Genomic DNA, 25,559 nt, shown 5'->3' on the forward strand with positions numbered 1-25,559 from the left:
TGAAGGACTACTAATTATCTGATTTCTAGAATCTATGTCATGTTGCTAAAAGCATATCAGTGGCACTGCCAGGAAATAGCCAAGTATTACAGAAATCAGTGAGGTTTTTCTTACATAGGTTCAAAATCACACTTGGATCTAGGGTGTGAGGTGAAATCTGCTCCTTCAGACAAGGAGAAAAACTGTGAAAGTATCCCACCAATTATCACATCACCTGGCTGAAAGTATTCGTATTTCACTTTCAGAGACTCACAAATGGCACAAACTGCAGGAGATATCGCACAATCTGTTGGTTGCAGCAGCAGCAGCAGCAAATACACAAGAAGTCTCAGGGACAAGAAGGACCCTCTCATGCAGCAGGCAAAATGATTGTCCCTTAATTTAAGATATCCTACTCCTACTTTGATCATCATCATCCAGCTATTTAGTATGCCATGGTCTTTATGATTCTGAATCCTACCACTAAATGCATACACACTGATTTGCTGAATCCATGGATGGATGGATGGATGGATACATGTATACATACATACATACATACATACATACATACATACATACATACATACACTAATCCTCTCTTTGATCCATTCAGAAGTTACAGTATATACCTGTATGCAATTAGAGTGGAAAAATATTTTTTCTGCCTTGAGAGTAACAATGATTTCATAATTATCACCTTAGATAATAATCAGGTATGCATTTTCCAAAACACTGCAAAATTCCCAGAGGTTAATCCTCCTCCTTCTCTTTCTCCTTGGCCTTCATTCTTAGTTTGGGCCTAATAATGATTGTTTTGTAGATGATAAGTATTGGAGATGCTGAACAAAAGGAGAGCTACATATTTGATTTATTAGGAATGTAATCTAATAAATAGATATATATTAAATGTATTAATTGATTATATTTATTGGGAATATTTTTTTAGGAATACACATGTTATAAATTATCCTTATATCTAATTATTAGATTTGATTTACTGGAAATAAATTTATTAGGGATAAAAATCTAATAAATTGTTGTTACATCTATTATTTGATTAGATTTCTTAGATTGGATTTATTAGGAATATCTGTGTGTACATGTGTGTCTTCAAGTCAGTGTCAGCTAGAAGAATAATTTTGCAGAAAATATGCTATGCTTCTCAATACTTTTGTGATGGAAGGATGGAAAACAATAAAGTTTTCCATCTGAATATCTGATAAAAGACATATTTCCAAATTCCTACAGAGATTTAAAACCATGAATATGCTTTTCTTCCTCTACATTTTGTGTTTTATATTGTCAGGGTTCCAAGTAACACCCCCAACAAAAGAAGACTCTAAGGCTAGAAGTTCCTCAATGTTCCATTTTATTAGGGATGTCATATTGGCACATGTGGGAAAACCGAAATCTGAAAGCTTCCAGGTTTTCCCCATCCATAGGAAAGCCCAAGTCCCTGCCCAGTACCCACATGTCCATCACATGGCCCAATCAATGCACCGTCTCAACTAGAGATACCTCCCAGTCACACCACTCCAGGTGCAGGGCAAGATGTCCTTGACTCTCAGAGAAAGGAATGTTATTATGAATATATATATATATTTGTTTTCTCAGGTTTTCGCGGGTGTTTGTATGTAGGTCTTTGGTTATTCGGGTCTTCTCTCACGTAAAATTGGAAGTGTCTTGGCGACGTTTCGACGAAGTCTCATTCGTCATCTTCAGGCTGGTGTTCTCGGCTTCGTGCTTCCAGGAGCATTTGCTCCTGGAAGCACGAAGCCGAGAACACCAGCCTGAAGATGACGAATGAGACTTCGTCGAAACATCGCCAAGACACTTCCAATTTTACGTGAGAGAAGACCCGAATAACCAAAGACCTACATATATATATATATATATATATATATATATATATATATGTGTGTGTGTGTGTGTGTGTGTGTATGTGTATGTGTATGTGTATGTGTATGTGTATATGTATATGTATATATATATATATATATATATATATATATATATATATATATATATATCCTGCTCCATACAATCCCCCCTCCCAGTTTCCCACAGTACTAAATGTGACAGGCCTGAGGATCCAATGCAAAAGATGGCTTCCAGGCCTGACATATGCTTTAAGTATTCTCCATATATTTTCCTCTTCCTTACATGAAAACTTTGTAAATACGTAAAAATATATTTGCTGCAAATGTGAGTAAATGATAGGACTGATTTTGTAGCAACTGTTCATATTATTAAATAACTAAACTAAGAATAATTGCTAGAAACATCGATCCAACAAAATAGTACAATATTTGATTTAGAGAAAGTGCATGATAAACTAAATCAGCCTGAATTGTGGAAGGTTCTGCTTGAATATGACATTGAAATTTGGCTGCTGAATGAAACTTGGCTGCAGATATGCTAAAACGTATCCCAGAATTTATTGGATATTTTGAGAACAGTTCAAAACTTAGTAAGTAGTAACACACCTTTGGTTGCTTAATGTATTTATCAATAAATGTTAATAGCTTGCTGATGTAACTCATGCGATCTACAAAGTCTTACATGGCATGGGAGCAGGATATTTGTAGGTCCAACTTCCTCCAATTGTCTCTGCTTGCTCCATCAGCTCCGGCAGGAGTAGGATACTCTAGGTACTGTTTATTAAGGAGTGCTATCTAATAGTACCCAAGTAGTATGCCTTTTATGTAACTGAATCTTTATGTAACTGCGTCAACCTTTTCAAGTGAGCCAGGTCACGAATCTGATGGTGCAGGAATTCTAGGAATACTATTTTATTGTGATATGTTATAGAAACAGATAGTTGAAATCTAGTCCAAACAATCGACTTTCCCCATTTTAAGAGCATTGAGCTCAAGTTGGAGCTATTCTACATCTTTTCCTCACACATTCCACTTCCTCATGACTGATCAACATTTTATCTCTTCAACTTTCCTTTCAAGACCATGCTAAATTCTTCAAAATCAATGAATATTAGTAATATTTAGTTTTTTGTTTTTAGATGGTCCTTTGTGTTGAGTTCTGGTCTCATTACAATGATGTAGCATTTAGGGAAAAAGATAGATCCCAATATTCCTATACCAGAAGCCAAGATGGAGAAGATCTCCACAGCCACCATGTATTTTCCTTTGGTGCTCAGATACGTTGGGACAAAAGTCATCCACACGCTACAAAACACCAGCATGCTAAAAGCAATAAATTTGGCTTCGTTAAAAGAGTCTGGCAGTTTTCGAGCAAAGAAAGCCACAATGTAGCTGATGAGAGCAAGAAATCCCATGTATCCTAAAATATAATAGAACATGTTGCCTGATCCTTCATTGCATTCAACTACAATCTCTTCTGGAAGAGAATGCATGTCCAAATTTGGGAAAGGAGGGCCAGTGCACAGCCACACTGTGCAAATACTTGCTTGAATGCAGGAACAACAGAGAATCAGAGAGTATGAAAATCTTTTCCCCACCCATTTTCTCATTTTTGATCCTGGCTTAGTAGCCATAAAAGCTAAAACCACTGTGATGGTTTTGGCCAAAACTGAAGAGACCGCAACTGAGAAGATGATCCCAAAAGCAATTTGGCGAAGAAGACAGGTCAGCAATTGGGGCTGACCAATGAACAGCAAGGAACAGAGGAAGCAGAGGAAGAGGGAGACAAGGAGAAGATAAGTGAGATTCCGGTTGTTAGCTTTGACAATGGGAGTATTCCGATGTTTTATGAAAATTCCAAGTACCACCACTGTGGTCACAGAAAATGATAGACCCAGAACTGTCGAAGTGATGCCCAAAGTTTCATTATAAGACAAGAAATTTAGATCCTTGGGAATGCACGTATTTTTTTCCTTGTTTGGATATTGTTCTTCTGGACAGTCTAAGCAGTCATCCATATCTGTGAAAATAGGTATTTCAGAATTCATAGCCGTATTTCAAATTTGCATACTTTTGTTTACTGACAAGTATTTATTAATCAAAACCATTCTATTCATAAAACATCAGTGGACAACTATGGTTTTTGGAACTGCAATGTGCAATAATTCTCATCATTCATTGGCTTCAGTCCTCCAAGGTAGACATGCTGGCAGATATACTCCAGCAACATTAACACCTATTCACATCTCTGTTAAATATACCTTTGTTCAATCTTGCTTTTGGAGAGCTGAACTAGAATGGAACTCTCATGAATAATGAGGATGACCTGATGAGTCCTGGTGGTGCAGTGGTTAGAATGCAGGGCTGCAGACTACTTCTGCTGACTGCTGGCTACCTTCAATTTGGCAGTTCGAATCTCACCAGGCTCAAGGTGGACTCAGCCTTCCATCCTTCTGAGGTTGGTAAAATGATTTGATTTGATTTGATTGAACTTCTATACCGCCCTTCTCCCAAAAGACTCAGGGCGGTGTACAGCCATATTAAAACACATATAAACTCACAAAATTTAAAAACAATTTAAAATGAATATATAAAATTTGGCCCACAAAGTTAAAAGCTAACAAACACCCAATTTAAAATTCATATCAAGCCAGCCCAGCCTGTTGGAACAAAAGAGTCTTAAGGGCGCGGGGAAAGGTATGCAGGTAAGCAGGTGAGGATCCAGATTGTTGGGAGGCAATAGGCTGATTCTGTAAAACACTTAGAGAGGGCTGCAAAGCACTGAGAAGTAGTATATAACTTTAAATGCTACTGCTATGTGTGTGAGATCTCTGCCTTTATGGATACACACAGTTGTACATACTGTACATAAATATAACAATATTTCCTACCTCTTTCATTTGAAAATTTTCTTGATGGACAAGTATTACAATCATAGCAACAAAATGGCTTTCCTTCCTTCCTTTTCTTTCTGGAGCCTGGTGGGCAATGATCATTGCACAGAGCAAGAGGTATAGTCTATTCATTAATGTGAGGGAGAGGGAGAAGGAGAAGGAGAAGGAGAAGGAGAAGGAGAAGGAGAGGGAGAGGGAGAGGGAGAGGGAGGGAGGGAGGGAGGGAGGGAGGGAGAGAGAGAGAGAGAGAGAGAGAGAGAGAGAGAGAGAGAGAGAGAGAGAGAGAGATTTTATTTCCTTGAATCCAACCATTTTCAGAAATCAGTACATGCATCATATACTTCTGAAAAATATTAGTTTTGTGTGTGTGTGTATTTGTGCAGATATGTACAAATATAAGAATCTTATCCAAAACAGCATGTATTATTGATGAACCTTACCTTTACTCAGAATAGGCTTTTTTCATCACTAATACATTGAAATAACCTACTGTATATAGAAATAGAAATAGAATAACAGAGTTGGAAGGGACCTTGGAGGTCTTCTAGTCCAACCCCATGCTTAGGCAGGAAACCCTTCAGACAAATGGTTATCCAACCTCTTTTTAAAAACTTCCAGTGTTGGAGGATTCCCAACTTCTGGAGGCAAGTTGTTCCACTGATTAATTGTTCTGTCAGGAAATTTCTCCTTAGTTCTAAGCTGCTTCTCTCCTTGATTAGTTTCCACCCATTGCTTCTTGTCCTACCCTCAGCTGCTTTGGACCATAGCTTGACTCCATCTTCTTTGAGGCAGCCCCTGAGATATTGGAACACTGCTGTCATGTCTCCCCTAGTCCTTGTTTTCATTAAACTAGACATACCCAGTTCCTGCAACCTTTCTTCATATGTTTTTCTTGCCTAAATGTAGAACTTATTATTATTATTATTATTATTATTATTATTATTATTATTATTATTATTAATTTTAATTATATGCCGCCCTTCTCCGGAGACTCAGGGCGGCTTACAATGTGCTCAGCAATAGCCTTCATACTTTTGTATATTTATACAAAGTCAGCTTATTGCTCCCACAACTGGGTCCTCAATTTACCTACCTTAGAAAGGATGGAAGGCTGAGTCAACCTTGAGCCTTGGCGAGATTCGAACCTGCAGTAATTTCAGGCAGCTGTCTTAATAACCAGCTTAATAACAGGGTGCCTTAGACCACTGTACTACCAAGGCTCACTTACTTCTTTCACCATTGAATTTCATTTTCTTAGATAGTGCCAACGTTCAAGTCTGTCAAGATCCTTCTGTATCTGAAGTCTATCTTCTGGAGTGTTGGCTATTCGTGCCAGTTTGGTGTTATCTGCAAATTTGATAGGTTCCCCATCTATCGCCTCATCGAAATCATTGGTGAAGATGTTGAAGAGTACTGGGCCTAACACAGAGCCTTAGGGTACTCCACTGCATACGTCCCTCCATGTAGATGCAGTTCCATTGAGGACCACACATTGAGTGTGGTTGGTCAGCCAGCTACGAATTCATCTGGTTGTGATTCTGTCTAACCCACATTTTAAAACTTTATCTAGTAGTAGGTTATGGTTTACTTTATCAAATGTCTTACTGAAGTCCAAGTAAATTATATCGATAATAATCCTCTGATCCACTAATTTTAATAATAATAATAATAGTAATAGTAATAATAATAATAATAGTAATAATAATAATAATAATAATAATAATAATAATAAAAAATATTTTTGGCAGCTCAAGAACAAGCCCTAGCCACAAACTGCATGAAGGCAAAAATTCAACATGTTACCACCAACACCAAATGCCGCCTCTGCAATGAGAAAGATGAGACAGTCGACCACCTGATCAGTGGGTGCAGCAAAATTTCACAAACTGACTATCTACAACACCATGACTGTGTTGCTAAGATCATTCACTGGAAACTGTGCCAGAAGTTTGGATTTGAATACAGCAAAAACCACTGGGAACATCAGGTTGAGAAAGTTTTAGAGAATGAGAAACTCAAGATCTTGTGGGACTTTAGGATTCAGACTTACAGGCACTTGGTCCACAACACACTTGACATAACAATACTTGAAAAGAAAAAAGTATGGTTCATTGACATTGCAATACCTGGTGATGCACGGATTGAAGATAAGCAGCAAGAAAAAATCACAAAGTACCGGGATTTGCAAATTGAAGTTGAGCGACTGTGGAAAAAGAAATCGTGTGTTGTCCCGATTGTAATTGGAGCCCTTGGAGCAATACCCAAAGGGCTACCCTGCTATTTAGAAATTCTAAATTTGCCGGACTTGAACATTTTGATTCTACAACAAACCACCTTACTCAGAACAGCTTACATCCTCCGACGATACCTTAACAGTTCCTAGGTCCTTGGTTAGGACTCGAGCTGCTGAGCTATTAACCAGCCTCAAAGGCTGTGAATCTCACTAAAGATTAACCAATAATAATAAATGTCTTGTGGTTATTCTGAGTTGTTTGTATTTGATTTCAGGGCTGCTCATAGATAGAGTCAATATATACATTATATTATTACTGAAAGTCAGGGACCACTTCAGTTAAACCACCTAAATGACATCTAAATTCCTCCACAAGAATTAGTGTTTACTGGTCAGATGCTCTTTCTGATGCCACATGGTGTTCTCAATTGTCTTCCTGGCAATTATCATAACAATACTGGCAATCGTTAATTGCAGAAAAGGAGGCCATCTATTTTAATTTTCAAACTGGAAACTTCAGTTTGGTCCTACCTGGTTAAAATGGGCTGGCCATGTGATTTTTCTTTCATTGATGGAGAACCTTCTGCCTGATGGGGCTTGAGGATCCATTTGTCCCACTTTTACTTTCATGAAGGATTTGTTAGGGAAAGTAACCCAGTTGATGATGTCAAATCCATCTAGCAATTCACCCTTCTTGTCAAAAGACACCTTGTCTCTGGCACTGTTGTTAAAGGAGACTTGACTTAGGAAATGGTAAAGCTGGAATAAATGAAATTTTGGCAAGTATTATTACCAAAGTGGTGGAAAAAGTGAAAAACATTTGACTTGGAAAAAAGTTTTGATATTCTCTGAAGCTATTTAATTATTTTATCACTCCATTATTGGGAGTCCCATTATTTCCTTTCCCAATCAAATATTTCACTTCAGCTCAGTTTGAAAAGCATACGAAGAACTAGCAGGCAATGTATTTCAAATAAAAAGACTAAATTTTCTTTTAGCATAGAAATATATTGATATACCTATGTCACTGATGGGAATGCAATTATTTCAGAGCCAAGGTTTACTATTTGCCAGAGGAATAGTACTATTGATACTATCTCTACTACCACTATTTCTATTGAATTAAATTTATATGTTGTCTAATTTCCAGTGACTCTGGGCAGTTTCCAAATGGTTATTAAGTACTGTAATCATGTATTTTTTTTTCTCCTATAACTTATTGTGCAATTTTTATTATTTACTTAAATTAGAATGCTCTGCAAAAGTCTGGATAAAATCCTAAATTCTGGATTTGGTAGCCTCCTGCATCTGCAAGAATACATCTCTCATTTCTTTCAAAACTTACAAAAATGATACTCTCAGAAAAACGTTAGTCCTTTTATTGCCATTGTGGAGTCTATTTACACGTATTTATCTCTGCGGCTTGCAGGTTGTCCTAGACTTATAACCATTCATTTAGTGATCTTTAAAAGTTACAATGGCACTAAAAGAATAACTTACAACTAGACCTTGCACTTATAGCTATTGCTGCATCCTTACAGTCATGTGATCAAATTTGATTGGTATGTAGTTACAATACCGTGTTTCCCTGAAAATAAGACCCTGTGTTATATTTTTTAGAACCCTGAAATAAGCGCTTGGTTTTATTGCCATGCGCTCAAAAGCCCGATTGGGCTTCTTATCAGGGGATGTCTTATTTTGGGGAAAACAGGTTAGTTGCAGTATCCTGGGTCCTTGTGATCACCATTTATGAACTTCCCATCCAGCTTTTGATAGCAAAGTCAATGGGAGAAGCTGGATTCACTTAATCACCATATAATTCACTCAACAACTACAATGACTCACTTAATAATCATGACAAAAAATAGGCAGGTCTCACTTAACAACCAATTTGCTTAGGCATGGAAATGTTGGTCCCAATTGTAATCATAAGTCAAGGACCACTCATATACCCACTGTCCTTCCTTCTGTGCATCTTCTCTGGGAATTCTTAGTTAGGCAGTATATACGGAATGAGAATCCTTATATAAGTGAAGGCAGTAATATTAACAATAACAATGATGCATTTTAAAAATCTGCCTTTTAGATGCAACATTACCTGAAAATACTGTGATTTAGAAGTCCTTGGGTGATCTCTATCCAACACTGCTCCGTATTTCCTTCTGGATGAATAAAAGGCATGCAAAGCATGTGCCACAGCATAGACAGCATTATAAACACTGTAGCTTTGACTGGTCATGCTCATTTCAAAAAAAGAATGCGGAAGGCTTTCCAGTCTCTCATTGCCAGTACAGCTTCCTTTGTCTGTTGCAGAATCTGGAAACGAGCATTTAAATGCTTGTTCCCAGAAGACTCTGATAAAATGATCGGTCAGAGAATGGGGGTCCTGAAATAGAAGGAAATTCTGAAATGTTGACATCTCCGAGGTGTGACTTGCAAAGGACAAGGCACCATGGAAGATCTGCATATTTAAATTGTTTAAACAGGGCTGCACTGAAAAATCCCAATGGGCTGTCATCACCCATACCTTCTGCACAGGCAGCATCATGTCTGATTCGGCAATATTGAGCACTACCTGCAAATCTAACATCATGTGAGCATCAGCACTTACAACGCAGACATTGACGTTTGCTTTACTCAGCAACAGGGCCATTTTCCTAAACATGTCAATGAACTTATCAACCATGCGTAAAAAATTGCTTTGGAGCGGCATTCGTTCAGAGAAGGCAGTGCAGATTCCATTATCATTAAAGCTTTTCTCCAAGGTCGGCACAAATGTTTCTCCTTTATCGTCATCCATGGCCATGATCCCAATCCACTTCCATTGAAAATGCAGAAAAAGCTTGACTATTCCTGTATACTGATGTGCTTCATTAGGTACCATGCGGTATAAGAAAGACGGGTGGCTTATATCATTCACTGGTGGACTATATAAACAATAGGAGACCTAAAGGCCAACATAATTACATTCATAATAGGGAAATATAAAAATATCTACAAGATGAAGCACTTTTTTATAATGCTAGGTTTTTTCCCTCACATTGTAGCCTTAAACCCTCTTCTCCTCACCATTTTAACTTCAGAAAAATGTAGTGTAATGAGAAGGTTTGTGGTCTTCCCATGCTGATGCTCAGTCAATATATTTCATGACAGATTAAAATCTTGCTTCCTCTTTATTTACAACCTATTGTCCTCATACCTTCTACGTACTGTATAATAGAAACTCCAGAACATGCACTTCTTTCCTCATACACTTTTGTATTCTTTCCAGATTCATTTCTCACCTGTCCATTCTTGACCCTATCTCTCATGCTATTAAACACATACTTTTTTAATATTCAATTGTCACTGCGTTCAACTACTGTGTTTCCCCAAAAATAAGACATTGATTTATATTTTTTGAAGCCTGAAATAAGCGCTTGGCCTTATTGCCATGCACTCAAAAGCCCGATTTGTGCTTATTATCATGTCTTATTTTGGGGGAAACAGGGTAACTTTTCTGTTTCTCCTAAGTTACCTAATTCCCACTTCCATAGCAAGGTGAGGAGAAGAACACAGTAGTTTTTATTTTCTTCTTTAAAAAAAATAGTTAGTTTACAACTCCCACGAGCTGCTCCAATCACAAACTGACTCTATGTAGCATATAGTTTTCTCCCTCCTTAACAAGAGCTAAACCAAACCGAAATAAATAAATGAATAAATGAATAATAAGATACACTATTAGTTCTGCATAAGTGATTCCATATTATCATGTCTTCTTTTATCTGCATTTATACATATTATTTCTTTTATCATCCATTTTCCCATCTCTAGTTAACAACGCATGTTAGTTAGCCAGTGCCAACTAAATCTAACATAACAATTAATATGAAACATTCCTTTTATCAAGCTGTAAATGTTGATTTATCGAGCCCAATCACATAGTTTCATAGCAGAGCATGGTTATTCAGCTAGTATTAAAGATAAACACCAGTTGGCATTGTGAGAATGTAAAACATGAGTCCTGTTGAGAAGGACAAAGTTTTGTCCTTCCAACAAGGAACCCCTTTTATTCATATTATTCATTCATAACTTGTATGATTATATCAAGTTTTATAAACAAATTTACCACACAGCAAATAATGCAATATTTCTTCCTGAAATATCACATTATTATCAAAGAAGAATGAAATTGCATCACATTAATACAAGAAAAAAAAAGGTTAAACATATTTTATGGTGCTGGTAACGAGATCTTAAAACTCTTTATACTCCCTGTATTCTCACACTAAACTTAGAAGATGTTATATTATTTCTGTGTGCTTTTGGTACATCACTATAGAGAAAATGTAAACAATAAGATGTAGATAATAACTTTCTTAACAAATGAAAATACTTTCTTAATAAATGGGGATAATAAAGATCTTAATAACTTTTTAAAGTACATCAGCTGTAAGTTAAAGTCCATCCCTCTTAAAGTTATCAAGATTGAGAAACACTGTTATAGATAATAAATTCCTAAACAAATAGAGGTGTAATCCGAGCTTCCGGCAGTGATGTCAGAGCCGAGTGGGTGAGAGTGCTAGGTGCTGTGCTTGAAAACCCAATTAATTCCTGGAAAGGAGCCCTTTAAGGGCATTTCCAAACCTGGAGGGCTTGGGAAACTAAAGAGGAAGGTTTGGAGATTTGGGCGAGATGCTAATGCCCAGAAGAACTAAGCCGGACCCCTTTAATCCAGCGAGATAATAATCTGCCTTTAGGGCAGATCAATAACAATGGCTGCTGCACAGTGAGGAAGTGAAGAGTGTTTACAGCATTGGTGGTCGTGAAGGACTTGGATTCGAAAAAATAGGATTATAAATAAAGAAAATCACATGTGAGAGAGTCGCAGAGAGCAAAGATTGTGGCGATTAAGTAGGAGAGCGCTTAACTCGAGCCGATCAGATGGAGGCAGCATAATAATGAGCAGCGGAAGGAGTAATCAGTAAAGAAGAAACATTGTATCATTTGGACCTGAACCCACTGAGAAGAAAGAAAAAAAAAGGGATTACAATTGGACAGTAAGGAAAACTAAAGTATAAACTGTGGAACTAAAGTGCTAAAGCCTTTTTCTTCTTGATTTCTCTCCAATCTTCCTTCCTAGTTTGTGTCAATTGGTGGATTGAGAAATTGGGCGGACTGAGGAGGGAGAATCTTGGAAAGAATCTTAGAGACGGAGCTGCGGACAGTTGGGGATTTATAAACAATAAACAATAAAAAAAGACAAAGAGTGGATAAAAGAAAAGTGAGAATAAAAAAAAGGACTTAAGATAAAGAAGAGCTGAAAGGATGTTAAGGTGAAGTAGAAGACTCGAAGTGACTAAGTGGAAAGTGGTGGCAGAAACGATCTGAAGCAATAAGAAGTGGAAAGAAGGATATATATATAAAAAGACTGTTTGGAACTTATTATATTTAAAGTATTGATATGAATAGTAATTGAAGAGGGTGAAATACTGTGTGGTGGACAATAGTTTAATATTTGAGAAAATAGAAAATATAGAAAATTTTATCAGGATTATTTGGACTTTAAATTATATATAAAATAAGAATGTAAGAGGAAGAAACATCTTTGTTTTTTGTCCTTTGATATTACTTGATTTCTTTAATTAATTAATAATCTGATTCTGTGGGGGAGGAGGAGGACGAGGTTGAAAAAATTGTTTAAAGAATATCTGAAGGGTAAATTTCCTTTTTGAGTGGTGGTGAATAAGTGGAAGGATTTGATAAAGAAGAATTACTAGTTAAAATTAGAGAAACTTAATTTAGATGATAGAATATTGTTATAAATAAAAAATAAAGCTATAACTTAAATAATAAAATATTTACATATACAGAGATATATAGATATACTGTGAAATAGAATTAATTAAAATAAACCAGAAGAGTGTCTCAAGTTGAACAGCAAATTAGAAAAATAGAAAATACACGTGCATGATTTTGTGGAAGAACTTCACAAGAAGTGGAAAAATGTCAACCACAACAACAGTAACAAAAACTGGAAAAAAACCAGCCTCTAACTTAACCGCCATAGCTTCCCCAGGAACTCAACGGTCAATTGAGAACATGTTAGGAAAGGAAAAAGACAAAGTAGAGCCGACAATGAACAACATGCAAATGATGCTCCAAACGATTCAAGAAATATTAGTGAAGTCGCAAGAAAGAATGGTAGAAAACCAAGAAGAGGCTAGAAAACACCATCAAGAGATTAAGAGCGAAATAGGAGAAGTAAAGGAAGACTTTAAAAATATGAAGGAGAAGATGGAAAACATACAACAAACAATTGCAGAAAATGAACAGAAAATTAAAATTGAAACCAAAATAGACCAACTGGATTATAAATTAGAAAGGGCAGAGCAGAAGACATTGCAACTGAATAAAGAATTATCCGATTCGATAATTCTCCTGGAAATGGAGAAAGCCTCCTTCTTCTTGCGCTTCCAAAACGTTGAGGAGGAGAAAGAGGAAGATTTAGGGGAAAAAATGATAGAAATAATTGCAGAATACAAAGAGATAAATTGGAAATACGAAACACCGTAGACAAAATCTATCGAGTACATAATAATTATATAAGAAGACATCGGCTGGTGCGTGAAGTACATGTAAGATTCATGAAAAAAATAATGAGAGACGAAATCTATAAGAAATCAAGGGAAGAGATGGTTACATATAAAGGGAAGGAAATTATAATATTAAAACAAATCCCACAAAGAATTAGAGAACAAAGACAACACTATCATTTTTTAACATCATATCTCATCAAATATAAAATAATGTTCAGATGGATTATCCCCAAAGGAGTTCTTATTACATGGCAGGACAAAAAGTATAAAGTTGATACGATAGAAAAGGCTCAAGAATTTTATAAAAACTTCTTGGAAGAAGAGCAAGAGAGCAAGGAAGAGAGCAAGGAAGAATTAGAAAGTAAGAGTCAAGAAGAGGATCAGCAAGAAGAGACAGAAAGAGAAAAAGAACTCAAGAAAACTCAAGAAAAAGAAGGAGAAGAAAAAGAAGGAGCAAGAGGAAGAACAAAAAGGGAGACCAGAAACACTAAGAAACAGGCACACTAGGAGATGGAAGAGGCAATATCTATATTTTCTGTAAATATTAATGGGTTAAACGTGCAAAAAAAGGGAAAACAAATATTTACAAAATTAAAAAATGTAAACACTGATGTGATTTGCTTGCAGGAGGTCCATATAAAAATAGGATTTCAAAAATTATTAGAAAATAAGAAATTAGGAAGACTATATGTATCACTATCTAGACAGAATAAATGAGAAATTGCAGTCTATGTGAAGGAAAAAATAAATTCAGAACTAGTTTATGCAGATGAGGAGGGAAGTATTTTAATGATAAAATTAAATATGGAACATAAACAAATCTTATTGGTAGTAATATATGCCCCAAACAAAAACCAACAGGATTATTACAAAATGGTGCATAACAGAATACTGGAACAATAGATAGAAAATGTGTGTATGATAGGAGATTATGATGCTATAGTGGACAGTAAAAGGGATTTTTATAGTAATAAGAAAAATAAAAGAAAGAAAGAAATACTCCCTAAGGAATTTTTCAGCATGGTAACAGAACTAAGTCTAAAGGATGTGTGGAGGGAAATCAATAAAGAAGTAAAACTATATACATTTTATTCACATCCTCACCAATCCTGGTCCAGGATAGATATGGCCTGGATGTCAACACAACTACAGCTAGAAGTAGAAAATATAGACATAGGAACAAATGACTGGGCTGACCACAATCCGATAATTATCCATTGGAAAGGACAGAGAAAGTATAAAAGATGGACCTTGGACCAAACTATATGTAAGGAGAAAGAATATAAAAACTTCCTAGAAAAAGAATTAGAGATCTTCCTAAGATTAAATAAGAAAGAAGACACGTCGACCCAAAACTTATGCGACACATTAAAAGCATATATTAGAGGGTTGACGATTGCATATATGGCAAAGAAAAGAAAAGAGAAAAAGCTTCAACAAAACAAATTACAGAAAGAACTCAGAAAACTAGAAGGAATTCTACAGGAAGACCCCCAAAATAAAAAAGTAAAAGAGGAATGGAGAATGGTTAAACACAAACTAAATTTGATAACGCAAGAAAAAATTGCTATAAAAATAAAGATGGCAAAACAGAATTATTTTGAACATGCAAACAACATTTTGAACATGCAAACAAAATAAGCAGATGGTTAGCCTATAAATTAAAAAAGAGAGGGATAAAAGAACGTTACAATGTTTGAAAGACGAGGAAGGGAAAACCCAATATAAAAATGAAGACAAGAAAAGAATAATCCATACTTTCTTCTCCAAACTATGTACACAGGAAGAAACAATTAAATCAGAAATTAAAACATATCTAGAAAAAACAAATATAGGTAAGCTTACGGAGGAACAGAAAGACATAATAAATCGACCAATTTCCGAAACTGAACTGGGATTAGCAATAAAAAGGCAAAAAAAAACAACAAATCACCCAGACTGGATGGAATACCGGTTGAATTATATAGGATAATACAAAAACAGACCGGTGGATTAATGATGGAAATATTTAATGAAGCATTACAAAAATCAAATATTCCTCAAACATGGACAGAAGCACTAATTACACTTATACATAAAGAAGATTCAGACCAGCAACTGGTACAAAATTATAGGCCTATTTCATTGTTAAACATGGATTATAAAATATACATGTCAATTATGGCTGCAAGGCTAAAGATAATTCTGAACAAGTTTATACACCTGGACCAAAATGGTTTTTTGGCAGGCCGACAAATTAAAAATAATGTACGAATTATAATTGATATTTTAGAGTTCTATGAAGTTCACCCAGAGAAACAGATTTCACTGGTTTTCCTTGATGCCCAAAAGGCCTTTGACAATTTGAATTGGAGATTTATGATAGAACAGATTAAAAAGATGGAATTTGGATTAAATTTTGAAAGAAATGATAGAAAAAATTTATTCAAAACAAAGTGCGAAGATAATTATCAATCAGGACACAACAGATCAATTTGAGATCACCAAAGGCGTGAGACAAGGTTGCCCACTTTCCCCACTTCTCTTTATTTTATCATTGGAGCCACTCTTAATAAAAATTAGAGAAGATAAAGAGATTAAGGGTCTGAGGATAAAAAACGAAGAATATAAACTGCAAGCCTTTGCAGATGATTTGGTCTTTGTAATTGAGGAACCCCTAAAATCAGGCACCAAATTGATTAAAAAAAAATAGAGGAATTTGGCGCAGTGGAAGGCCTAAAAATTAACCCAAAAAATCTAAATTGTTAACAAAAAATCTCACTAAAAAACAAGAAATAGAATTAGAAAACATTACAGGTATGCAGATAACAAAGAAAATAAAACACTTAGGAATTTGGTTAACAGCCAGGGGTTCCTCAATCAAAAAAGATAATTATGATAAATTAATGCTGCAAATTGGGAAGGGCTTAGAAAATTGGAAAAATCTTCAAATTTCATGGATGGGAAGAGTGGCGACAATAAAAATGAATATCTTGCCCAAAATGCTGTTCCTCTTCCAGGATAAAAATAGAAAAAGGTTTCTTTGATTTATTAAACAGATTGATGGCAAAGTTTATTTGGCAAGGGAAGAAGCCTAGAATTAGATTAAAAACTCTACAAGACACTAGGGATAGTGGAGGAATAGCCATCCTGGATTGGGAGACATATTACCAAGCAGCATGCCTGACCTGGATAAAGGATTGGATGGAGTTGGAAAATAAAAGAATTCTAATAATTGAGGGTCACAATTTACAGGTCGGATGGCACGCCCTTATTTGGGATGAAAAACATAAATCACATGGATATTTTAAAAGACATATAATTAGGAACTCTCTATTGCTAATCTGGAATAAAACTAAAAAACAACATTACACAAAAATGCCAAATTGGATTTCGCCTAATGAAATACTAACCCACCCAATCCTATTAGATTGGACAAAAAAAATTAGATACAGGGATCTATTAAATGAATCGGGAAACCTAAAAATGAAACAAGAGTTAGAATTTGATTTGAATGGGGAAGTAGAATGGCGGACATACTTGCAAATTAGATCAAAATATACAGAACAAATAAAGATTAATCAGATACAATTGGAACAAAATGAATTAGACAAAATTATATATGGGAAAAACCAAAAATTAATTAGCAAAATATATAAATTTTTGTTGCGGTATAAAATGGAAGAGGAAACAGTGAAAGATAGGATGATTAAATGGGCAAGAAATGTTAACCATACGATAGAGTTAGAGAAGTGGGAAAAGATATGGAAGACAAATATGAAATTAACAGTATCAATGGCATACAAGGAAAACCAGATGAAAATGTTTCATAGATGGCACCTTCCACCAGCTAGAATAGCAAAGATGTTCCCTGGTAGCTCACCGAAATGTTGGAAGGGTAAGAAAAGCTATGGAACATACTATCAACTCTGGTTGACTTGCCCAGTGGCAAAAAATTTTTGGGCCAAAGTGAAAAAACATATAGAGGAGATGATACAAGAACCACTAAGGGGAGATCCAGAGCAATTTTTATTAGGGATTTCAATAGAAAATTATACAAAAGAAATACGATATTTAATACTGCACATATTGACAGCAGCTCGCATAACATATGCGCAATTTTGGAAGAAAGAAGGCACACCAACAGAAGAGGACTTAATTAAAAAAGTCCTCGAATGTGCAGAGATGGACAAGCTTACAAAGGAGCTCAAGGAAAGAGATGACACAGACTATTATAGAGTATGGGATAGATGGTACGATTGGTGGGAAAAAAAGGAAAACTGAGAAAAAAATCTTTGTAATAATATTGTCTGAAAGTGGTGAAGATCAAATTAAAGAGCAGTCGATATAAAGGAATTTAGAGTATGTTTAAATAGATTAAGATAAAGTTAGAATATAGGTAAATAGTAAGAAAGATCACCTCAAATGAGCTGTTAACAACAGAAAATGATTTGTATATATGTGTTGTATGTTTTGTGTTGGTTTTAATGTGTTTTTAAAAAAATTATTAAAAAAAAGAGGTGTAATCCACCTTACCTGAGGAATCTTGTAGATCCCTAAGATAGTAGCTATGTGAAGGGAGGTTTCTGAGTCAGTACCCCCAATGACAGCTTCCGGTATCTTCTTGCTGCACTTGTAGTTCAGAATAGTTGGTTTCTGATTAAAGAGCAAGTTCAGCGTGTTCTGATAAGTTATCTGGGCATCAAAGTGGCTATCATAGATATGAAATCCTAGCGTCTGATTGGGTAAAATCATGCTGTTTCCATTGATTTCATTCACTGCAAACGCCAAGGCTAGGGTGTGCTGATATTTTTTCAGCATTACACTAAAGTAAAAGACATATCCTGAGTAAGCCATGATGTTCAATGTTGTGAACATTTGCATCCTACTCCTGTAAGTGGTACCCTACTTCTGTAAGTGGTACCCTATATTTACTAGTGGGGAACATTGGAGAATGAGAAACCTGATACTTAGAATGAAGTTACCTTTAACTAGAAGACAAGTTCGTTTGCTCATAATGGATCTGCCCTTCTCCAATATTTCAACTATCCTAAACTCTAAGGCAACAGTCCATTTTCACAGAATGTATGCTTAGAAACAAATACAACTGTTTTACATTGCAGATGATATTGCACTAAATATACTGTAGCTTCATTAACTTATGCAGTGAAACTTTTCAATGGTGGATTGTTTTCCTTCTGGATCTGGCCAAATTACATGTAACCCAGCATACTTGTCACAAAATAATCACTTGCTCACAGCCTCTCACAAGGTCAGAGAAACATGGAGAGATTTTTCCCCCAATGATTTTTTAGTAGGAGGACTATGGATATAAATAATGCTATGTGAATAATAGAAAGGTTTCAAGCAAAAGAAGATTGATCCAAAACTGAGGCAGGTTTTCCCATTTCACACAGTCAAGTGTAGCATGTCTTACTGACTGATTTAATCCTATCAGATTTTAAAGATCAGAATAAACTCAGAGCATACAAGGAGATCTGGAGATATCATAGAATCATGGAGCTAGAAGAGAAGTTTAGATCACAATATCCAACTGCTTGCTCAGTGCTGGAGCTTTAAGTTTAAGCGAAATAGTTGGGTTAAACCTAAGAGTGGTAAGATAGAAGTTGCAGAGATGAAAAATAACATGGCTGCCACATGTATGTTTTGGGTCTGACCACTATTTCAAAATCTCCTATTTTCTATTACCAGAAGATCAGAATAAATGGATGTAGGAGTAAAATTAATCTGATTTCTTGAATCTATGTCATGTTGCTAAAAGCATATCAGTGGCACTGCCAGGAAATAGCCAAGTATTACAGAAATCAATGAGGTTTTCCTTACACAGGTTCAACATCACACTTGGGTGTAGGATGTGAGCTGAAGTCTGCTCCTTCAGAAAAGGAGAAAAGCTGTGAAATGATCCCACCAATTATCACATCACCTGGCTGAAAATATTGGTATTGCACTTTCAGAGACTCACAAATCGTACACACTGCAGGAGATATCGCACAATCTGTTGGTTGCAGCAGCAGCAACAAACACACAAGAAGTCTGAGGGACAAGAAGGACCCTCTCATGCAGCAGGCAAAATGACTGTCCCTTAATTTAAGATCTCCTACTCCTACTTTGATCGTCATCATCCATCTATTTAGTATGCCATGGTCTTTATGATTCTGGATCCTACCACTAAATGCATACACACTGATCTGCTGAATCCATGGATGGATGGATGGATGGATGGATAGATACATGTATACATACATACATACGTACGTACACTAACCCTCCCTTTGATCAGTTCAGGAGTGACAGTATATACCTTTATGCAAATAGAGTGGAAAAAAATTTTTTTGCCTTGAGAGTAATGATGATTTCATAATTATCACCTTAGATAATCAGGTATGCATTTTCCAAAACACTGCAAAATTCCCAGAGGTTAATCCTCCTCCTTCTCTTTCTCCTCGGTCTTCATTCTTGGTTTGGGCCTAATAATGATTGTTTTGTAGATGATAAGTACTGGAGATGCTGAATGAAAGGAGAGCTACATATTAGAGTTCATATATATATATATATATATATATATATATATATATATATATATATATATATATATATATACATACATACACACACACACACACACACACACACACACACACACACATATATATATATATTTCTTTCTTTTTCGTAGGCTTTTATGTGCATATTCTTTCTAGCCAGGTTTTACCTACGTAAGCTACGATGTTATACAGCCCTGGTTCTGTGAAATCTCATTCACACGTTTCTGGGCTTTTTGTTTCTTGCTGACAGACAGCAAACTATGCTGCTCTTTGGGAGACTCAGATAGCTATTTCTGCCTTTTAAGGCTTCGTCAGTGAGCCACACCCTCTTCTCAGATATCCTCCCTGTAATAATAATAATAATAATAATAATAATAATAATAATAATAATAATAATAATAATAATAATAATAATAATTTTATTTCTATACCGCCCTTCTCCCGAAGGACTCAGGGCGGTGTACTATTTAAAAACACAAAACAAAACAACGATTAAAATTTAAAATCATTAAATAGATTAGGCTCCAATTAAAATCCCAGAAATTTAAAATACCCCAATTTAAAATTATTATGTTGATAGCCCGGCCTGGCGGAACAACAGGGTCTTCAGTGAACAGGTTGGAGATCTTACGTATTTCCGGGGGCAGTTCATTCCACAGGGCTGTGGCTCCCACAGAGAAGGCCCCCCCCCCGGGTGTCACCAGCCAACATAACTTGGCCGATGGCACCCTGAGGAGACCCTCTCTGTGGGAGCGGACTGGTCGTGGGAGGCTATTGATGGCAGAAGTCGGTCTCGAAGGTACCCGGGTCCTATGCCATGGAGCGCTTTAAAGGTGGTAACCAACACCTTGAATCGCACCCGGAAGACCACTGGGAGCCAGTGCAGCTCGCGCAGGAGGGGGTGTCACGTGGGCACAATGAGTTGTGCCCATAACCACCCGCGCAGCTGCATTCTGGACCAGTTGGAGCCTCCGAGTGCTCTTCAAGGGGAGCCCCATGTAGAGAGCATTACAATAGTCCAACCAGGAGGTAACAAGGGCGTGAGTGACCGTGCGCAGGGCGTCCCGGTCCAGAAAGGGCTGCAACTGGCAAATCAGGCGAACCTGATAAACGGCCCCCCTGGCCACTGCCATCATATGCTCTTCTAAAGACAGCCGTGCGTCCAGGAGGACACCCAGATTGCGAGCCCTCTCTGTGGGGGGCAAAGATTCACCCCCAATAGTCAGCAATGGCACTTGCTGACTATATTGGTGCGCCGGAAGCCACAGCCACTCGGTCTTGGAGGGGTTGAGTCTGAGCCTGTTCCTCCCCATCCAGACCCACACGGCCTCCAGGCAGCGGGACATCACATCAAGGGCATCGTTGGGGTGGTCTGGGGTGGAGATGTACAGCTGAGTATCATCAGCATACAGATGACACTTCACCCCAAAACCACGGATGATCTCACCCAGCGACTTCACATAAATATTGAACAGAAGGGGCGAGAGGACCGACCCTTGTGGCACTTGTCAGGTTTCATTGCTATCTTAAATAAACTTCATTCTCAAATGCAAAGTCTCTAATGAATCTTCTGATTTATTTAAGAATAGGAAAAACGACATGCCTGAACTCTGATGCAGCCAAGATTGGCACCTCCTTCCAAACCCCTCCCTTTCTGTTCTTCAACCCCAATGTCTCATTGGCCACCATGCAGATCCATCTCTTCGTCCCATACACTTTCTTTTCACAGGAATTCCCCCCTCCCTCTGTTGCCCAAGTAATGCTATCTGCTGAAGAACCAGGAACTAGGTGAAAGTTCATCCCAGCATTAAGCAAGTCTTTCTGTGTCTTTTATGTCAGCACTGAAAGAGATCACAATTTGGAACGCTGACATCCGGCCCCTCTCCCTTCACTTCTCTGACGTAACCTGCCCCATAGGAAAAACCCAACAAGATAAGTATCATTGTCCCCTTCTTTGCTGCGAACCCCCCTCCCAGCTTTCCCGGGTGGTCTGCATGGAATTTTGCTATAAGGCGGTCAGCTTGGATGTTTGAACTCTTCACCCAGGAAGCCTCTGATAACGGGTAGCCCTTCCATTTAATTAAGTATTGGAGGCGCCCCCTGTGCCATCTTGAGTCAAGAATTTGCTGCACTTCGTAGTGAGTTTGGCCCCCAACAACCAGGGGCCCAGGGGGCTCACGTGGCATCGGCTTTAAGGTAGACTCCACTACAGGTTTCAGAAGGCTACTGTGAAAAATGGGGTGAATCTTCCCCAAGAGCCGTGGCAACTGCAGGTGTACTGTAACGGGGTTGATTATTTTTACTATAGGGAACAGTCCTATAAATTTCGGGCCTAATTTCTTGCTCGGGAGTCTAAGTCTCAAGTACTTGGTGGAAAGGTAGACTTTCTCTCCCAATTGAAATGGTCTTGGGGAGTTCGGTGCTTGTCTGCTTATTTCTTATAAGATTGAGCCGCCTTGGCCAACGCCCTCTTGACATTCTCCCAAGTTTCTCTCAACATTGCCATCCAGTCGGTCAAGCTGACTGAGGAAGGGGGCTCCCTCGGGTACTCTGGCATGGGGACAAAATCCATGCCACCCACTACTTTGAACGGGGTTAGTGCTGCTGTGGACAGCATTATTATATGCGACCTCCGCAAAAGATAGGAGGTCTGCCCAATTGGACTGCTGGTAGTCGACGTAGCATCTTAAATACTGTTCTATCATAGCGTTCAGTCTTTCTGCCCCCCCATTGGTGCTCGGGTGAAATGCTGAGCTGAGCCCTTGGGATGACCCTATGGATCGTAGAAACTCCCTCCAGAACTTTGCTGTGAACTGAACCCCTCGGTCGGAGATGATTCTCCTGGGGACTCCATGAGGCGGTAGATGTGTTTCAGGAACAGTTTGGATAACTGGCGGGCTGAGGGAAGTCCGCTACAAGGAATGAAGTGTGCCTGTTTGGAGAATAAGTCTATTACAGTCCAGATCACTGTATACCCACTGCTCCTCGGTAGGTCTACTATGAAGTCCATCGCAATCTCCTCCCATGGTCTTGACGGCTCAGCTACTGGTTGCACAGTCCAGGCGGGCAACCTGGTCTTGTTTTCATCGTGGCACAAATGGTGCAGCTTTTTACATAACTGTCCACGTGCTTTCTCATGTGGGGCCACCAGAACTGCCTTCGTACTAAGTGCAGCATCTTTAGGAAACCGAAGTGTCCTGCTGGTTTAACATCGTGGCTCCTCTTGAGGGTCAGGGTGCGTAAAGTCTGTGGGACATAGAGCTTTGTCCCTTTCCATGCTAGGTTGTCTCTTTTTGTCAAGAGATGTTGATTGTCTCAGAACCAGGGGTCTGTCAGTGTCTCATTTTTTAATTTTGCAGTTAAGTCACTCGCAAGTTGGCCCTGCTGGTCACGTTGTTGCCGTCTGGTGATCACTTGAGCCGCTGCTTGGGTGGAGGGGATGATGGCATTCACTACTTGCTCCCGCTCACTGTTGTATTGGGGCATTTGGGAGAGGGTGTCAGCCAGGAAATTCCTCCCTCCTGGGATGTGCTTAAGCTCGAAATTGAAACGATTGAAGTATTGAGCCCACCGGACTTGCCTGGGAGACAGTTTCCGTGGGGTTTTTAGGGCTTCCAGGTTTTTTGATCAGTCCAGACTTCAAATGGTTTCTGGCCTCCCTCTAGCAGGTGCCGCAGGTGGTCAACAATGCCCACCTTACGGCGAACGCTTCCTTCTCCCACGCCGCCCATTGCCTCTCTGTGTCGGTGAGCTTGCGGGAGGTGTAGGCGCAGGGTTGTAGATCACCTTGACTGTTCTTTTGGAGTAACACGGCTCCTACTGCCACATCACTTGCCTCTGCTTGGATGATGAAAGGTTGTTCAGGATCAGGGTATTTTAAGACAGGTTCTTTCGCAAACATTCCTTTTAGCGTCTCAAATGCCTGTTGGCAGGTCAGGTCCCACTGTAGGGGTTGTCCCGGGCGGGGTTTCGTTACTGGGCTTCCTGTTTTTAGGAGGTCCATCAAAGGTTTGGCAATTTTCGCGAACGAGGGGATGAACTGTCTGTAAAAGTTCGCGAACCCCAGGAAGCTTTGTAGTTGTCTGCGGGTGCGAGGGGGTCACCATTGTAGAACTGATTGGACCTTGGCTGGGTCAATTTCTATCCCCTCGTTTGATACTCGGTAGCCTAGGTAGTCTAGCCGTGATTGATGGAAATCGCATTTTGACAGTTTGACATACAGGTTTGCCCTCAGCAGTTTTTTCAGTACTTGGCGGACAAGGGATATGTGTTCGTCTATGGTCTCCGTGTAGATGAGAATATTGTCCAGGTAGACGAGGACCCCTTTGTATATGTGCTCATGTAGGACTTCATTTATCAACTGCATGAACACTGCCGGGGCTCCTTGCAACCCAAAGGGCATTACCTTGAACTGGAAACTACCCAGGGGGCAGTTGAATGCTGTTTTCCATTCATCCCCTGCTTTGATACGTACTCGGTAATAAGTTTCTCGAAGGTCTAGTTTGGTGAAAACTTTTCCTTTAGCTAGGTGGGCTAGCATGTCCTTCATGAGGGGATGTCAGCATTCCAAATTGTGATCTCTTTCAGTGCTGACATAAAAGACACAGAAAGACTTGCTTAATGCTGGGATGAAATTTCACCTAGTTCCTGGTTCTTCAGCAGATAGTGTTACTTGGGCAACAGAGGGAGGGGGGAATTCCTGTGAAAAGAAAGTGTATGGGATGAAGAGATGGATCTGCATGGTGGCCAATGAGACATTGGGGTTGAAGAACGGAAAGGGAGGGGTTTGGAAGGAGGTGCCAATCTTGGCTGTCTGTCAGGTTTCGTTGCTACCTTAAATAAACTTCATTCTCAAACACAAAGTCTCTAATGAATCTTCTGATTTATTTAAGAATAGGAAAAATGACATGCCTGAACTCTGATGCAGCCAAGATTGGCACCTCCTTCCAAACCCTCCTTCCAAAGTTGCTTGCTGATGCAATGGATTGTACAGGGATTACAGCAAGGCGTTGCGACCAGCAGCTATAGTAAGCAAGCTGAGGGGGGTAGGGGTAGGGATTTTTCCTTCCGATTATTAGGCAACAGCTGAGATTGTCAGAGCTCGGCTGGTCAGAGCCATTTAAAAGGAAAAAAAGTTTTTTTCTTTTACATGGCTCTGGCGATCCAAGCTGAGTTGCCTGATTACCAGGCAACTCAGCTGGGATTGTCAGAGCTTGGCTGGTCAGAGCCATTTAAAAGAAAAAAAAGGCTCTGATGATCGCGCGGCTCAGCTGGGCATGGGGGGGGGGGCAGGGGCAGGGATTTTTGCTACCGGTTCTCCGAACTGCCCGCCGCCATCGCTACCTACTCACCCGAGTTGGTCCAAACCAGGAGCATTTCACCCCTGGATAAAGGTAAAGGTAAAGGTTCACTTCGAACATATGTGCTAGCCGTTCCTGACTCTAGGT

The 25,559-nt window shown here is 38.5% G+C and overlaps 1 protein-coding gene across 1 annotated transcript; it reads right to left on the reverse strand.

Moving 5' to 3' along the window:
• Positions 1–2,001: 2,001 nt before the first annotated feature.
• On the reverse strand, positions 2,002–24,514 carry LOC117658012 (vomeronasal type-2 receptor 26-like). Its single transcript, XM_087893361.1, has 7 exons — positions 24,362–24,514; positions 19,391–19,494; positions 18,083–18,371; positions 9,088–9,936; positions 7,521–7,748; positions 4,754–4,880; positions 2,002–3,882 (listed from the first exon to the last, which is right to left on the reverse strand). The coding sequence occupies exons 1-7, from the start codon at positions 24,512–24,514 to the stop codon at positions 2,984–2,986; spliced, it is 2,649 nt and encodes an 882-aa protein (XP_087749487.1). The 3' UTR covers positions 2,002–2,983.
• Between the last annotated feature and the right edge of the window lie 1,045 nt (positions 24,515–25,559).

Source organism: Pantherophis guttatus, chromosome 4, assembly GCF_059756535.1.
Source record: "Pantherophis guttatus breed Tessera chromosome 4, ASM5975653v1, whole genome shotgun sequence".
NCBI lineage: Eukaryota > Metazoa > Chordata > Lepidosauria > Squamata > Colubridae > Pantherophis > Pantherophis guttatus.

What these genes read in the sequence shown, in the direction of transcription:
- LOC117658012 (XM_087893361.1), bottom strand. Translation starts at nt 24,514, where the DNA reads ATGCCCTTTGGGTTGCAAGGAGCCCCGGCAGTGTTCATGCAGTTGATA. An exon ending in AAGTGTGATGTTGAACCTGT is followed by an intron (nt 18,372 to 19,390) that starts GTAAGGAAAACC and finishes CTTTTACTTTAG; the next exon opens with TGTAATGCTGAAAAAATATC. An exon ending in CTAAATCACAGTATTTTCAG is followed by an intron (nt 7,749 to 9,087) that starts GTAATGTTGCAT and finishes CATTTATTCCAG; the next exon opens with CTTTACCATTTCCTAAGTCA.